Below are 18621 nucleotides of genomic sequence, written 5' to 3'. Positions count from 1 at the left end.
CTGTGCATAAATGGAATTTTTGCAAATCAAATCATACTGTATGTATGCCAGAGAGAGCTTGCTACTTAAAACCTATGGGGACTCTTTTTGAAATCAAATAATGATACCCAATAATTTGATCTGATAAATTCAGATTTTCCATGTCAGGAGTGTTTAAAGTAATACCTGTACTATTTCACTTCAATTCTCAACCCCCAGGAACACATAGACAATTGGCAGAGATGGCCACGTGCCCAAACTTCAGTGGACCCCATTGAGGCCAAAAAGACACATTGCAGAAGCCCCAGCATCCCTGACCTTTCAAGGAATAGAAAGGCTTAAGAAAAGGGCGCCATATGTCTCAATCTATACATGTTATTCCAGTGTAATTATTAATAGTGTCCCTTTTTTACTCTTAAAAGTGTACCATTATGGATGATAAATGATATGGTCACCCGACCTAAAATAGACCAGATTCTATTTCCCTCAGGCTGCACTGAGGTTAGGAAATCTTTCCATTTTATCCTTACACTCTTGGAATTTAGTTAAAGGCCAAATGTTCTAGTGCTTGCATGGCAGAACACATCTATTCAGCACAAAAATATGCTGATTATTAGCCAGTATAATATGGCTGCTGGGTGACTGTGACAGGACCTGACGAGGTGAGTCAGAGCGTCAATCAGCAGTCCCTTTCTCATCTCATTCTCTTTGATCTCTGCCACTAGGCCTGTATTTTGTGGAGAAAAGGAATGCTGAAATGAAAAGAAAGAAGTCTGTTTCTGTCAGCATTTTCCTTTTCTCTTTCCTGGAGGTTTCCAGGGCTATATCTGCCAATAGCTTTAATATACAAGTCACATCCAGCAGTCATTTTATAGAATTGTTACAAAATTCATCACAGAAACCTTCACTTTGAGTAGGTCACCTCAAAAGATCTGGGTTCCAAGGATCTCAATCTTACCAATGACTCTTGGTGGAATTGAGGACCTTGGAATCCTCGGGTGCATATTTGTTCAGAGATGAGGGCCTTTTTAATCTTTGTAGGCCTTGGACTTCCCAATTCCACATTGTGCATGGTCTGACTGGTTCACTAAAGACTGCCTACTAAGTGGTTCAGAAATATCATAAAGGGATGTTTAGGTGAAATTCTGCAAGTTAGAATTATCTTTCTAGCCCTTTTGTTAAAACATTTTTCTCTCCTTCCTTACCCTCCTTCCCTCTCCTGCTGTTCTGTGACTATTCTTTCCTAACTTCACAATTCTTGATGGAGACAGGAGGCTATAACCTTGCCAACACGGCTCGATGCTGGACATACTTGACCGGGGTCATCCTAGGGAAAACACTATCCTCTGAGATCCCAGATCATGAGGTAAGTAAGGCTCTGACAAGTCCTCTCTTCTTTAAGGGGAAGAGCTGAGTCATTCCACCTAATCAAAATCACGTCCTCACCACTCAATACCGTTTTGTTGAGAGACACTCCAATAACAATAACACACTGTCTTGGCAGAATAGTGGACTCTTGTTCCAAAATATCCAAGACCTTCTGCCTTTTTTTACAAGAGATCTCAAAGGCCAACCAACTTTAATTTCTCAATTAATTACAGAGACTGTGGGAAGGGGTCACCTGTTCACACAAAGAACTCTTTGGAATATGTGCATATTTTCATCCCCTAGACTCAAAAAAGAAGGGGCAATTTTTTTTTAAATGTAGAAGCTGGGTTCTCCTCTAACTTTTAAAAGTCCTATTGGTGGTATGTCAAACCTCTGTTCTTTGGTGGTAGTCCTGGTCTCTCAATTTTCTTTGGCTGATGTAAAATTTAAAAAACACACAATCACCACCAAGACAGGTCTGGTATTTTTCCAGCGATTAGTGGCGCACAAAAGTTGGGGCAGGACCATCCAAAATGTGAAACATGTCATTTGAACCTTTGCCATTTTCTTTAGTCATATGAGATGGGCTTTATGTTTTCCAAGGCATAGATGTCTGTTCTAGTTTTCTCAGAACAGGTGTAATAGAAAGCTCTCTGAGAGCTGTGAGTGTGCTGATGATCCCTTTATCTGAAGGTGTACCCCTTCTCTTCCCACCCACCCTGACACCTGGCGGAAAGCATGTTATCACAGATCAGGATGTGTAGCTGCAGGCTTTAGACTGTGACTTATAATAATGAATCAGTGGCTGCAGCCCCACCTTCTCAAGCCATCTCCCAAGGAGTCGAGATGGTACTTGGGTTATAACATTTTGATTCCTGCTCGATGCAGAAGCTGTACACTTGGGAGCTTTATGCTTTTTCAAGTTACTATTATTTTTTAAAAACTAGAAACAACTTAAACTAATCTCCTTCCAATTTTCTTCTAACCACAGATGAGGTATAATATTTATCTCAGAAAAACCACTCAATGTGTCTAGAATACAAATAGAAGGCACTCTATAATTTGAGACAATTTGCTGGTGCCAGGGTTAATAGAAGTCTCTTTTCTTGACTTGACTTACCTTTATTCAGTATTTGGAAGCTTTATGAAATATAAAGGTAAGAGAACAAATTACATTTGTGAACAAATTTAATCGCTGTTATTGCCGTGGGAATATCTCAGATTGCATTGTAATTTAAAGCGCTGAGACTTTAAAAACTGATCAAGTTATGTCAAAAAGTAGTTTTAAGATGTAGAAGCCTGAATTGAGAATGAGTGTTCTGTTCCTAGGAAACAATGCAAATCTATAGATTCATCTATCTTAAAAGGTTGATAAAATTTTAATAAAGGTGAATACTGCCTCTGGTACCTGGAGATGCCTGGCTGGTTGTGGACTTGGCCTTCTAGATAGACATGTCCTGTCTTTATACTGATATAGCCTGCCAGATTAAATGAGATATAATGTATGTCAGGTGCCTAACATACAGTTCTTGGCACACAACAGGCATTTTTGAAATGCAAGTTTTCTCCTTCCCCTTTGTATGTGCCTAACAACTTCTTATACCCAGACATTTATGACTTCGTCATTCATAAATTTGTCCAAACCCCTTCGAATCCCTTCTGTCATATCCTTCTGGTATAAGAGATGTGAGTCATCCAAGAGGGAACAAAGAAGAAAATTGAAATGACAGTCTTCCAGGTACAGTAAGATAACATTTTAATGAAAATTGCCAAAAATAGCCCACACAGTGTAAAGGCATATATAAGTTTTGTGCCACAATACACAGTTGCACACAAATATCCTTGCAGTCCTCTGTAATCAGATCAACAAATGATCGCTCAAAAAATATTTACTGAGCACCCGTTGTGTGCCAGGCACTATGCTAGGTGTCTTGGAAGATACGAAGACACTAAGACCTCATCCCCTACCTCAAACAGCCTGGGATAAAGGGGGGTATGAGTGCTGGGGAGATATGTAGATACACAAATAAATATATTACACAGCAGAATAAGAACCACAAGACTATAGGAACAATGGCTATGGAGATGTGCCTCAAATATAAAGGGGATACAAAGGAGTGCACAAAATACCCTGCCCTCCATGAGCTGAAAATGTAATTGAGAAATCTAATCGGTGAAAAGGTCAGGACAGTGCAGCAGGCAGCCACAGTCTGCTGGCTAACCCCCTCACTGTCTTCCCTCTCAGTCTCGGCTTTTGTTCTTCTGTCTCCTAGGATAATAATCCTCCTCCTCCAGATGCCCTTTTCCCACCTCTCTATGATCTTCCTCAGTCCAGCGTAAAGCCCTATGCCTTTAAAAATCCCTTACCTAAATATACCAAGGCCCTTTGAGCTCTTCCTTCACGTTCATTTGTTCTTTTCATTCCTTTACCAAATATTCATTGGGCCCATACTACTTGCCAGGCCCTATTCAGACCCGATACAGGGATACAAAGACTAACAAGATAAACCCAGTGCCCTAAAAAATCTCATCATCTAATAGAGGGGACAGAACAATGTGCTCAACCCAGGACAGATGAGGAGCGTAGAGGAAATGTTTCACCAAGACTTTAAATTGAATATTGGAGGTTGATTGGGAGTTTGCCAGGTGAAGAAGATGGAAAGGCATTCTGGGCAGAAGGAATAGAAATTGGAAAGGACCTGGTGCCTCGTGGGACCAGGGAGAAGTTTGATATAGTGGAACACAGGGTTTATGAGAGAGAGAGAAGGATTAAGGCTTGAATGGAAATTGGAGCCAGATTATGAAGAGCCTTGAATGATGCACTAAAGAGCTTACACTTTCTTCTGTGAAAACAGATGAGCTTTGGTCTTTAGAGAGCTCACTTGATAGCAAGTGTATGTTACTAATGTAAAACAGTCTTGCATTGCAGTCTATAGGTTGCAGTGAATTCATAGATTGATTTGGGGCAAAATAATATCTTAATATTTACTCTTACAGTACATGAATTTGCTATCTCTTTCCATTTACTTAAGTCTTTAATTTCAAATTTTAGTTTATACTTTTCAGTGAACAGGTCTTACACAAATTTTGTTAAATTTATCCCTAAGTATTTCATGACTTTGATGTTGTTATAAATGGTATTTTTAATTTCAATTTCTAATTGTTTGTTGCTAGAATATAGAAATACAAGTACAATTGATTTTTTTATATTTATCTTGAATAATGTAACATTGCTAAACATTAGCTCTAGTAACTTTTTTGTAGATTCTTTAGCATGTTCCATGTATACCAACATGTCATCTGTGAATAAAGAGACTTTTACTTATTCCTTTACAATCTTCATGCCTTTTATTTCTTTTTCTTGCTTTATTACACTGGTTGGGACCTCCAATGCAATGTTGAATAGAAGTGGTGAGAATGAACATCTTTGTCTTGTTCCCGATCAGTGGGGGAAAGCACTTGATCTTTCACTATGAAGTGTGAAGTTAGTGGTAGGGATTTTTTTTTAATATCCTTTATTTGGTTGAGGAAGTTCCTTTCTATTCCTAATTTACTGAGAATTTTCCTCACAAATGAGTGTTGAATTTTGTCAAACACTTTTTCTTCATCTACTGAAATGGTCATATGGTGTCCTCTTATTCTGTTAATACAGTAAATTGCATTAACTGTTGCTTTTTTTATGTTAAACTAACCTAGCATTCCTGAGATAAACCCTACTTTGTCATGGTATATTACCCTTTTTATATATTGCTGGATTCAGTTTGTTGAAATTTTGTCAAGGATTTTTGTGTCTATGTTGATGAGGGACATTGACCTGGTTTTTTTTTTTCTTTTCTTGTAATGTCTTTGTCTGGTTTTGATATCAGGGCTATGCTGATCTTATAAAATGACTTGGGCAGTATCCCCAAGTCCGCTGTTTCCTGAAAGAGTTTATGTAAAATTGATACTGTGTCTTACTTAAATGTTTGATAGAATTTGTTAGTGAAAATATTTAAGCCTGGAGTTTTGTTTGTGGGAAGCTTTTTAATTATGAATTCTATTTCTTTAATAGTTACATGGCAAGTCAGATTTTCTATTTCTTCTTGCTTCCATGTTGATAATTTGTCTTCAAGGAATTTGCTTATTCACTCATAATTTTCCCTTATTGTTCTTTTAAAGTCTATAGGTCTATAGGAGCTATAGTGATGTCCCCTCTTTAATTCCTAGTATTGCTAATTTCTTCCCTTTTTTCTTGATCATTTTAGCTTATGGTTTAACAGATTTAGTGAACTGTATTTTTTTCAGAGAACCAGCTTTTAGTTTCATTGACTTTATTTTTCTCTTTTCTATTTCATTATTTCTGCTCATATCTTTGTTGTCCTTCATTCTACTTATTTTGCATTGATTTTTAGTTCTTTTTCTAGTTTCTTATGGTAGAAACTTAGTTCATTGATTTCAAGCCTTTCTTCTTTTCTAATATAGGTATTTTATGTGCAAATTTGCATCTAAACACTGCTTTAGCTGCATCCCACAAATTTTGATATTCTCTTCATTTCCATTTGGTTCAAAATAGTTTCTAATTTTCTTCTTTGACTGATGGGTTATTTATAAGTGTGGGTTTTTAAAAATTTATTTCCAAATATTTGAGGACTTTCCAGATATTTTTCTATTTATATTAACTTTAATTTTGTTGTGCTCAGAGAACATACTTTGCATGATTTCAGTCCTTTTATATTTATTGCAATTTGTTTTATGGTCCAGCATATGATCTATCTTGGTGAATGTGTCATGCAATTTGTAAAGAATGTGTATTTTGCTGTTGCTGGATAGCATTTTCTATCATTATCAATTAGGTCAGGTTGGTTGAGAGTGTTATGTCATCTATATCCCTACTGATATTTTGTCTGCTTGTTCTGTCAGTTACTGAGAGAGTTGAAATCTCAACCATGATTTTGGATTTGGCTATTTTTCCTTTTAGTTGTGTCTGTTTTGGCTTTATGTATTTTTGAAGCTTTGTTATTAGATGTATACACACTTAGGGTTGCTATATCTTCTTGATGAATTGGCCCCTTTATTATTAAGAAATATCCATCTTTATTTCTGGTAATATTCCTTGTTCTAAAGTCTACATTGTCTGATTTTAATATTGTTGTACATGCTTCATTATGATTATTATTTGTATGGTATATCTTTTTCTGTCCTTTTACTTTTAAGCTATTTATGTCTTCATATTTACAATGGATTTTTTGTAGACAGCATATAGTTGGGTCGTGATTTTCTTGTCCAGCCTGACAATCTCTGCCTTTTAGTTGGCATGCCCAGACCACTTATCTTTAAATTAATTATTTATACCTTCAGGTTTAAGTCCATCTTCCTATTTGTTTTCTATTTGTCCCCTCTGTTGTTTATTTCTTACTTTCTATTTTCCTGCCTTCTTTTGAATTAAATGAATATTTTAAGGATTCCATTTATTTTCTATATTTGCTTATTAGCTATAACTCTGTTTTAATTTTTTGTGGTTGCTCTGGGGTTTACAGTATGCATTTTCAACTTATCATAGTCTACCTTCAAATAGTATTACACTACTTCATGTGTAATATAGCACACTTGTGACAGTATTCTTCCATTTTTCCCTTTTACTTCCATGTGCTATTGTAGTCATATATTTTACTTTTGCATATGTTATAAACCCCATGATACATTGTTATTATCTTTTAAACTGTCAATTATATATTTTAAATTTTTTAAATATTTATTAATTCATTTAAAATAAGACTAATATTGCCTGTGCATGTTAGCACAAATAACATGTTGTGATTTTTTTTAAAAACTGTATTTTCCAAGACAAAAAGAAATTTCATGAGAAGAATGGTAATGCTATACATTTTTGCACATCTCTATAACATCTGGCTTAATAGATGACAGCTGAGTTCTCATACCTGCTTCTACATTCAATGTGTTTTGATATTATTTTTGTTAATGTATATGGAGAAAATCCAACTTCACATAGATCTGTAGATGGAAAAGGGAAGTGTATTTTAATAACCTTTACAGGTCATTATGGATATTCTTCTTTGATACTACACAAAAACTCTACAAATGGTAGTTTCTTAAAGGTTAATGCTGTGTGGAATCTGAAAACGTATCAGTGAACTTTGTATGTACTCTTACATTAAAATCCATTGATCATCTTGTGCTCTGAAGGGATATTTGACCCATCTTATTCATATTGATTATTTGGAAAATATCAGTTCACTAAGATACAAATATTACAAATGTTGAAACACTTTATGCAGTATCAGAAATCACATTAAACTGATGTGAATGCTGATTTCATTGAAACAAAGCTTAAGTTTTGGGAAACTGTCAAGCTTATAGTGGCAGAGTGAAGTTTTTCAAAATTCTGATTTTCATTCAAAAACGTGTGAGGGACTTCCCTGGCAGTCCAGTGGTTAAGACTCTACACTTCACTGCAGGGGGCACAGGTTCGATCCCTGGTCAGGGAACTAAGATCCCACATGCTGTGTGGCGTGGCCAAAAAAAACAAAGTGTATATTATCATTGGCAACAAATAGTGTCAGTTATTGATATTTAACCTAAATTGGTAGGCTCACTTCATTTTTAAGAACGTATCTACCAAACATCTGAGTATTTAATCATGGTTTCTCCATTAGTTATTCTTCCTCACAAAAATGGTATTCCATGAAAAGTAGCTGTTTAGGTCACAACTTAATCACAGATATGCTTTTCCTCAAGACAACTTCCTATTTTGTCACACAGAATTTTAAATCCAGGATCAAGATTTGATAATTTTTAGTGCTTTGCCAAAGCCTTTCTTAAGTGAAACGGGATTTTTTCTTTTTACTGTCTGTACACGGCAACAAAGAATACAATAAATGCTGGTATACTTTGGTACTACTCCCTTAATTTATATACCATGGTTCCAGCAGTTTTACCCACCATTGCTTTTGCACATTCATACAAATATAGTTGCTCTGGCATAAACCATATTTTATATTCATATATATATATATATATATATATCATATGTACCATAACCAAAAATATATGCCATAAACATATATATATAAATATATAATATAAAATATATAAGTTGCTCCAGGATAAACGATGAGATTGAAACAAGTTATTCAGCACTTTCAATAGTTTAGTACCACTTGTGATTGTTGCTAACCGTTCACATAAAAAAGGTCTTCTTCAAAGATTACTGCTGATACCATATGACTACAAGCAGAACAGTAAGTCTAGCCACATTTATAGACTTGTCTGTTTTTAAGGTGAAAGTACAGTTCCACAAATGAGATAATAATTAAGTCTTTCCCTGAAAACTAATGAAAGAAATCATAGAAGATCTAAATAAATTGAGAGATACTATATAAATGGAGTGGAGATTCAATATTGTAAACATGTCACCTATGGGGGAAAATGTCATATAAGAAGAAAACCCAAAGAAGAAAATACTAAATCAAAAGATGGATTTAGCACAGTTGAAGGATATAAGATCAATACATAAAAATCAACTATATTTCTATATACTAGCAATGAACAAACAGAGATGGAAATTAATGTTAAGAGAATGAAAGGACAGGCCACAGACTGGGGTAAAATACTTACAAATAATAATCCAATAAAAAGGAAATATATCCAGAATACATAAATAACTCTCAAATGCAATATTAAGAAAATAAGCAACACAATAAAAAGTAAAAGAAAAAATAACTAAATCTCCATGTTTAGAGCTAAATGTTTAAATAAATAAGTTACTGTGCCATTGAAAACAGGCAGTGCTATGAGTTATTTTACTAACTTTTCATCCAGTGGGCATTGAGCAATGTCAACTGTCTAAGACTTCACTGGTCTCTAAGCTATTATGTGCATTTCTCCAGCCCATGCAGTGCAATAACTTATGCATAAGATGCTTCAGTGGCTTTTTCATTTCTAGTTTGAAAAGCTCTAACAAACAATTTTTGGTTTTTAATAAGCTCATCATGTCTACACTTAAAATATTCAATTTCTTTCCCTTTCACTATGAATGAATGGTCTGAAAATGATGCCACAACTTAAATAATGAATTATTTTGAAACTATATGAAAGTGTTCTGTGGCTAAGACACTGCAAGGTAAACTAATGACATATATAAAGATAATTGTAATCATGTTTTCATTCATTACTTACAATTTCACCCCATGTTTATGAAGTAAATGTCTTCCTTCCATGAGTCAGAGCCCTCACCAATACTGCAGTTTCATCTTTTTCAGCATCTTCAAACATAGATATTGCAGCTTGGGTTTGAGAAAGCAAGTCTTCTAATCTCCTTTATTAAGCCAACAATCTATATTCTTGTTGTGTTCTATCTAGGTAGAAGTAAAATTCTGGGATTTCAAAATAATGGTTTACTAAATAAAAATAGTTACAAAGATTATAGCAGGTATGACTAAGGGTACATTTTCCATGTCCTTCTTGTGGTTAGGGAGTCCAGGTACTGGTCATGGTGCCAGTACTTCAGAGGGGAGAACTGAGAAGCTTAAATGAAGGGATGGAAGAAAAGACCCAGAGCCCAATGAGGCAAGCGATCTCATAGTAGGGGCACCTGCTGTATGGACCCCCGCAGGAGATGCAGGGAGACTAGATAACTACTCATACCAGCCAAGGGATGCAATGCTTAGGCTAGAATGAACCTATTAGCAGCTCTGGACCACACCTCCTATATCCGCAGCTAGGCTGTGCAAACTTTTGGCTGGATTGTGTTGCTCCACTTACTCTGCCACCAGGCTGACAGCCTTCCTCACTGCTCCATGGTCTTCAGTGACACTCCTTTGCAGTCAGCACATATACAGCCACCACTGGACCTGTCTCTCTCAACACTGCCCTAAATTATCATTTAAAGAAATTTAAAGATGAGTAAAAAAAGATCTTTTATAGTTACACTTTCCAGCATTTTTCAATCCTTTGTGTAGGTCCAGGTTTCCATCTGGTAAAAGTTACATTCTTTTAAAGAACTTAAGAACTTAACTAAAACAACTTAAGTTTTCTCATGGTATAGGTCTGCGAGCAACAATATCTCTTGGCTTTTGTTTGAAAAGTCTTTACTTTGTCTTAATTTTTGAAGGATATTTTCACTAGATACAGAGTTCTAAGTTGATAATTTTTTTCCTTCAGAACTTTGAAGATATCACTCCGTTGTCTTCTTGCTTGCACATCTCCTCATGAGAAGTCTGCAATCATTCTTAGCTTTATTCCTTTGTATAATATATGCCTTTTTCCCCCCCTCTGGCTGCTTTTAACTTTTCTCTTTGTGACTAGTTTTCAGCAGCTTGATTAGTTTGTCCTGGTGTGGTTTTCTTTGTGTTTATCCTGTTTTGGTATTCATTGAGCTTCTAGGATCTGAGGGTTTATAGTTTTCATCAAATTTAGAAGTATTTCAGCCATTATTTATTTTCTGTCCTTTCTTTTTCTCTTCTACTTCTGGGACTCCAATTAAACCTATTAGATCAGTTCTATTGTCCCATAGGTCACTGCAACCCCCTTTTTAAAAATTTTTTATTTTTTTAATTTTTAAATTTTTATTTATTTTATTTATTTATTTTTGGCTGTGTTGGGTCTTCATTGCTGTGCACGGGCTTTCTCTAGTTGTGGCGAGCAGGGGCTACTCTTCGTTGCAGTGCGCGGGCTTCTCATTGTGGTGGCTTCTCTTGTTGCAGAGCACAGGCTCTAAGCACACGGGCTTCAGTAGTTGTGGCACATGGGCTCAGTAGTTGTGGCTTGTGGGCTCTAGAGCGCAGACTCAGTAGTTGTGGCACATGGGCTTAGTTGCTCCATGGCATGTGGGATCTTCCCAGACCAGTGATCGAACCTGTGTCCCCTGCATTGGCAGGCAGATTCCCAACCACTGCACCACCAGGGAAGTCCGTGCAACCCCCTTTTTTTCAGTCTTTTTTTCTCTTTACTATTCATTTTGGCGAGTTTCTATTGCTTTGCCTTCAAGTTTATTGATTTTTTGTTCTGCAGTATGTAACTGCTGTTAATCCCATCCAGTGAAATTTTCCTTTCAAATATTTGACTTTTCATCTCTATAATTTCTATTTTTAAAAATACTTTCCAAAGAAATTAAATCTTTTTAAAACGCTAACCAAGAAAAACATCTTTCCATTTCTCTTATTGTGTTCCTATTTTCTTTACATCCTTGAACATATGGAGCATATTTATAATAGCTGTTTTAAGGTGCTTGTCTAGAATTCCATTATCTCTGTCATTCCTGAGTCTGTTTCTGTTGACTGATTTTCTCTGCGTTGTAGATCACATTTTCCTGCTTCCTGGTATGTTTAGTAATTTTTTAATTCGATATCCAACATCATGAATTTTGCATTGTTGAGTGCTGTATTTTTTTGTATTGATTTAGAGAGGATTGTACTTTTTTCTGATATTGTGGATATCAGATAAGTGGATAAGTTATTGTGGATCAATTTGATCCTTTCAAGGTTTGTTTTTAAGCATATTTAGAGTAAATCTTGAGTAGCCTTTACTCTAGGGCTAATTTAGCCCATTTTGAAGGCACTGCTCTGACGTTTCTACTTATGCCCCATGTATTCAGTGAGGTCTCTCCACTTTGGTCCTGTGTGAACTCTAGGAAGTGTTCATCTTACAACTTCTCAGTAATTGTTTCCCTGGAAGTTTTTCTAGACTGTCCTTGTGAAGTTTTACTCTGTACATGTTCAGATTGGTATTCATCAAGAGACTCAAGGGGACCTCTATGCATACTTCTATTACTCTTTTTTTGGCTTAGCCCCATTCTCACAATTTCTAATTGCCCTGGCCTTTCAGAACTCCAGTTTCTGTCTTCTCTACTTGGAGATTGCTAGGATCACAATCCTGTTCTACAGTCCAGGGATTACCTCCAGGCAGAAAGCTGGGGTGATGGTAGGGCTCACTTCATTTGTATCCCTTTTCTCTCAGATCACTGTCTTGTGTTGCCTCTTGTCCAGTGTCTGAAAATAAATGTTTCATATATTTTGTCAATTTTCCAGTTGTTTCCGAAGAGAAAATAATTCCACATCTTCTTTCCCCTCACAGCCAGAAGTGGAAGCCCTTTAATTATCTGCTCTTAATTTTTTTTTTTCTGCCTTCATTTTTGAAGAATATTTTTGCTGGATATAAAATTCTACATTGACAGTTTTTATTTTCTTCTGGCCTCCATTGTTTCTGATGGAAGGTCAGTCTTATCATTGTTTCCCTGTGTATAATATGTCTTATTTCTTTGGCTGCCTTTATAAATTTATCTTTGGTTTTCAGAACTTTGACCATGTGCCTTAGTGTACTTTTGTTTGCATTTACCCTGTTTGGGATTCCCTGAGTTCCTGGATCTGTGGGTTGCAGTTTTGGATATAATTTGGAAAATTATCAGCTGGTACTTCACTTTTTTCCCCCTGTTCTCTTTCTTCTGTCTTTCTGGGACACCAGTTACACATGTGTTGGATTGATTGATAGTGTCCTACAAGTCACTGAAACTCTCATTTTTCTTCCAATATTTTTTCTCTATGCTTCAGTTTGCTTGATTTCCATTGATCTAGCTTCAGGTTACTAATTCTTTCTTCTTTAGTATTCAATCTGCTATTAATCCCATCCAATGAATTTTTTTATCCCATCTCACCCAATGATTTTTTTAAACTTCTTCACTTTGAAATGTTTTAGATCCAGAGACAGTTGCAAAAATAGTACAGCGAGGTCCCATGTACCCTTCACTCAGTTTCTCCCAATGGTAATATATAACTGTGGTACGATATCAAAACCAGGAAATTGACATTGGTACAATACACAGACCTTATTCAGATTTGACCAGTTTTACATGCACTCACTTGTGTGTGTGTGTGTGAGAGTGTGTGTGTGTGTGTATTTAGTCCTATGCAGTTTTATCACGTATATAGATTGATGTAACCACTACCACAGTCAGGATACAAAACTGTTCCATCACTACAAAGACTCATGCCTTGTGCTACTCTTTTATAACCGCTGCTGCCTTCTTCTCTTCCCCCACCCCATTTCTAATCCCTGGAAGCCACTAATCTGTTCTTCATGTTGACAGTTTTTTTCATTTACAGAATGTGATATAAATGGAATTATGTAGTATGTGACCTCTTGAGATTGGCTTTTTCACTCAGTGTAATCCCTTGAGATCTGTCCAAATTGTTTCATAAATAAATAATTCATTCCCTTTTATTGCTAAATAATATTCCATGGGATAGATATACCATAGTTGTTTAACCATTTATTCACTGAAGAACATTTGAGTTGTTTCCAATTTATGGCTATTAAAATTAAACATTCATGTATAGTTTTTGTTTGAATGTAATTTTCCATATCTCTGGGATTAATGCCCAGGAATGCAATTGCTGGATCATATGGTGTGTATAAGTTTGCTTATTTAAGAAACTGACATTTGTGCTTTCTTTTTATTACTGTTTACACAGTATATCTTTTTCCATCACTTTTATTTCAACTTCTCTATATCATTATATTTAAAGTGACTATCTTGTAGACAGGCTATTATTGGGTCATGTTTTTAATCCATTCGGCCAATCTCAGTCTTTTAATTGGTGTGTTTAGACCATTTGCCTTTAATGTAGTTATTGATAAGTTAGGGCTTAAGTCTGCCAGTTTATTGTTTGTTTTCTGTTTGTTCCCTATTTTCCTCCTGCCTTCCTGTAGATTACTTGAACATTTTTTAAGAATGTCACTTTTATTTATCTATAGTGTTTTTCAGTGTTTCATATAGATTTTTTAGTGATTGCTTTAGGTATTAAATTATATATATGTAACTTATCACAGTCTGTTGGTATCAACATTTTGCTACTTTGAGTGAGCTATAGAAGCCTTACCTGCCTTTATTTCCCTTTACCTTCCTCTCTAATATATCTTAAATTTTTCCACTACATGCATTGAGAACCACATCAGACAATGTTATAGTTTTTGTTTCAACCATCAAACATAATTTTTAAAACTCAAGAGGAGAAGGAAACTCTGCTCTATTTACCCATATTTTTACTCTTTCTGTTGTCCTCCCTTCCTTCTTGATGCTCTAAGATTTCTTCTTTTATCATTTCCTTTCTGTTTGGAGAACTCCCTTTGCCCATTCTCTTAGAGTATGTCAGATGAAGATAAATTCTTTTTGTTTTCCTTCATCTGAGAGTGTCCTGATTTGTCTTTCACTCCTGAAGGATATTTTCACCAAGTATAGAATTCTGAGTTGGCAGTTATTTTCTTTCAGCACTTAAAAAATGTGCCTTTTTCTTCTGGCTTCCATGGTTTCTGATGAGAAATCCACTGTCATTCAAATCATTGTTTCCATAATGGTGGAAATGTAAAATGATGCATCATTTCTCTCTATCTGCTTTCAAGGTTTTGGTTTTGCTCTTTTGTCTTTATTTTTCGGATATTTGATTATAATGTTATTTGTAGTGGATTTCTTTGGCTTTGTCCTATTTAGGTTCATTCAGCTTCTTGAATCTGTAGGATTATATCTTTCACCCAACTTGGGGATGTTTCAGCCATTATTTCTTTATATTTTTTAAATTCCATCTGATTTATCTTCACCTCCTGGGGCTCTGATGACACAAATGTTTGATCTTTTGTCTTGTCCAACAGGACCCTAAGTCTCTGTTCATTATTTTTTGGTCTATTCTCTCTCTCTGTTGTTCAGGTTGGGTAATTTCTATTGCTCTACTTTCAAATTCACTGATTCTTTTCTCTGTCATCTCCATTTTCCTATTAAGCCCATCAGTAAGTTTTTTTTGTTTTGGTTATTGTATTTTTCAGTTCTAAAATGTCCATTCTTTATGTCTTCTGTTTCCTTGTTGATATTTTCTATTTTTTCACTTTGTTTCTGGCATGCTTCTGAATGCTTCTAATTGATTCTGAAACATTGTTATGATGGCTACCTTAAAATCCTTATCAGGTAGTTCTAACATGTGTCATCTTGGTGTTAACATTTGTTGATTGTCTTTTCTCGTTCAAGTTGAGATTTTCCTGATTCTTGGTATGATGAGTGAGTTTTTATTTGAACCTGGAGATTTTGGATCTTATATTATAAGACTCTGGGAACTCTAAACTCTGTACTCTAATAAGCCTGCAGCTTTCTTCTTGAGCTCTACCATATACCACACAAAATATATATAACTAATGAGCCTTACCCAGCATAGTTCCCTTCTTTCAAGGGTTGAATTTCCTCTAGTTGCTGCCTGGTTTTGGATGTTCTCTATTACCTTCAACTTATCATGATTGTTACTCTGATAGAAGCTACTCTATCATTACCAGAATACAGAAGTCAGGACTTACTTTTCATTGTATACCTTTTGGTACCTTTTGAAGTTTTTACCATGTATGTATGACTTCTTTAAAAATGTAAGTAAATTACTGAAATTAAAACATAAAAATTAAATAAACATATTTATCAGACAGACCTAATTTCATTGACCAGCTCCATGAAGTGATCATAGTAACAACATATACTAGACAAGTTGAGCAAATTATTTAACATGTCTGTGCCTCAGTTTCCTCACCTATAAAATGAGGATTAGAACAATGGCTGGCATATATAAATAAAATATGTAAATATATTACTAATATATAATATATAAATAATATAAATTAAATTTTAGATATTATTGTTAATGTCAGAAATATTGGTAAAACTCCTCACAACCAGGAACATGTTTCTTCTTAATCCCTCAATGCTGAGAATTTGGTACCCAGTAAGTGCTTAATAAATTAAAAAAACTGAACATGGTGCTGCCATATTGGATGCTATGTGGATTTAACCTAACAGCCCTTGCTGACACGGAGCTCATAGAACAAAATATTTAAAACATATTTAAATGAAATATTATCATTTTATATGAACAAATGTGAGTATGAGTAAATACAAATACTAGAAATTTTATATTTGAGTTTTATATTTAGATGAGGTTATAGTACCAGGCATTCAGCAAACTGTCCTTCTATTGCAGAAAAGCTTCATAGAGGTAGAATCTAGGAACTTTTGAATGAGAAAAGAACTTAACATTTATTAAGCACCAATTATATCCCATGTAAGTATATCCATATGCCAGGTCCTTTACATAAATTATCTCATTTATGTCTCTTAGCAACCCTGGGAGGTAAGCATTATCCCCCTATGAGAAAAATAAGACTCACCAACTAACTTGGCTAGGATCAGCTAATGAAACAGCAGAGCCAAGATTGAAACTCAAATTTTTTGAATTTGGGGCTTATCCTCCTCTACTTTCAAGAATAAGACCCAGGGTTTTAGTATAAACAATACATGGGAGAAAAATAAGCATTTATTAAACATCTACTTCTGACCACACAACATGCCACATGCATTATTTCATTTAGTTCTCAAAGCATTATTTTATTCAATCCTCACAGTAATGAGAAAGGAAGAAAGAAAACTAAGATTTGTTGAGCACTTGCTGTGTGCCTAACACTTCAGTAAGGCTTATGTAAGTTCCCTCACATGGTCTCCTAACAGCCCAGTGAAACCTGTATTGCCCCCAAGCTAGGAAGAAAGTAGGCTGAGCTTCCTTCACACTTGCCTGCCTCCCGAGGCAGCTCTAAAAGACACCCCTCCAGGATGCATATTCCCAAGCATTTTGCAGAACCTATATTCCACAAAATAATGACTTTTTAAAGTACAGTCCAGGTAACACAAAGGTCTTTCCATATGAGTTGCTTTTTAATCTTTTGGTGGTCATGGACCCCTTTGAGAATCTGACGGCCCCTCCTCCCATATAAATGCTTACAATTACACAATTTTGGATACAATTTCAGAACATTCAGCAATTTCCTAAAGCCCGTCAATGGACTCTTTGTTTAAAACAAACAAACAGAAACCCACTCTAAAGAACAGAAATAAATCTTAGGAAACAAGAGAGCTTATTAATGCTTCAATTATTGAGTTTTACAAATCCTCTAGAACACTAACCACCTATATTTGACCATTCTATTATGTTTCACAAAGTAGATATTAGTCCTGTTTCTCTTTTGGTTTTTGAGCCTTGGCACTATTAACCTTTTCTGGTGGTATAATTCTTTGTTGGGGGGTGTTGGGGTGCTGTCCTATGTGTTATAGGATGCTGAGCAGCACCCCCGCCCTCTACTCACTAGATGCCAGGAGCACACTCCCTGCATCTCCCAGTTTTTACAACCAAGAATGTACCCAGACATTAACAAATGTTCCCTGGGAAGAGGCAAAATCACCCCCTGTTGAGAACTGCTGGTTTGTAGTAATTACAGTCGTCACTCCTGAGTCACTCACAAGCATAAAGGGCCTAACATCCAGACTTTTAAAAAGTATTTCCTTTTCTTGCTTGATTAAGATCTCCTACAATACTTCTCAACTGGGTTAAGCAAGATGATTCATCTCACCAATTAAATTGCTACCTGAAGTTGTAAAGTTTTTCTTACCGAAGAGACCAAAAAGAAACTTCACATAGCCGCCCTGCTTTACTGATTGAATGATTGACTTATCAAGTCACTCAGTCATTCAAGGAATACTTATTGAATGCTAACAAGGTGCCAGACACTGCCAGGTGCTGGGGCTACAATGGTGACCAGTGTAGATATGGTCACTGCATCACGAAGTGTGCAACCTGGTGAGGAAGACAGACTACAGGGCAAGTAAAAAATAAGTGAAGATATTTATAAACTGTGGTAAGAGCCATGATGGAAGCACACAAAATGCAGAGGTAGCGACTAACAGAGGGACTTAGATAGGCTTACTAGGAAAGACCCTCTAAAGATGTGATATTTTAGGCTAGAACTCAAAGGGTGAGAAGTGCCAGCCAGGTTCAAAAAAAATCAATTAGAGGGCAAATGTTCCAGGCAGAGTAGGCAACCATGTGGAAAGACCCTGAAGCAAGAAAGAGCTTGGTGTGTTCTGGGTACTGGAAGAAGGCTACTATGACTAGCGCTAGTGAGTAAGGGGCAAGGGGCCAGACCCTGCAGGGCTCTGTAGCGCATGGTGAAGAGTTGGATCGCATACTTAATAGAGTGAGAAGCCACTGAAGGCTTTTAACTAGGAGAGGTACCATGATTTGATGTACATTTTAAAACGACTCTGGCTGCGGTGTGGAGTGGAGGGTGGGTGGTGTGAATGGAAGTATAGAGACCAGTTAGGAGGCCAGGTGCCAGTTGAGAGATGGCGGTGGTAGCAGTGGAAATGAGAAGAATGACATATTTTGGAGATAGAACTGACATAATATGTCAGGGTGAGGGTGAGGG

The 18621-nt window shown here is 35.9% G+C and overlaps 1 protein-coding gene across 2 annotated transcripts in view; it reads left to right on the top strand.

Moving 5' to 3' along the window:
- HDAC8 (histone deacetylase 8) overlaps positions 1–18621 on the top strand; it is a 236021-nt gene that overhangs the window by 100099 nt on the left and 117301 nt on the right. For both annotated transcript variants that reach the window (XM_061178033.1, XM_061178034.1), the window contains exon 9: positions 1251–1345. In XM_061178033.1, the coding sequence (XP_061034016.1) occupies positions 1251–1345 (95 nt within the window). The remainder of the gene's footprint in view (positions 1–1250; positions 1346–18621) is intronic.

The sequence above is a fragment of the Eubalaena glacialis genome, chromosome X (assembly GCF_028564815.1).
Source record: "Eubalaena glacialis isolate mEubGla1 chromosome X, mEubGla1.1.hap2.+ XY, whole genome shotgun sequence".
NCBI lineage: Eukaryota > Metazoa > Chordata > Mammalia > Artiodactyla > Balaenidae > Eubalaena > Eubalaena glacialis.
This window is presented reverse-complemented; position numbering and strand designations above follow the sequence as displayed.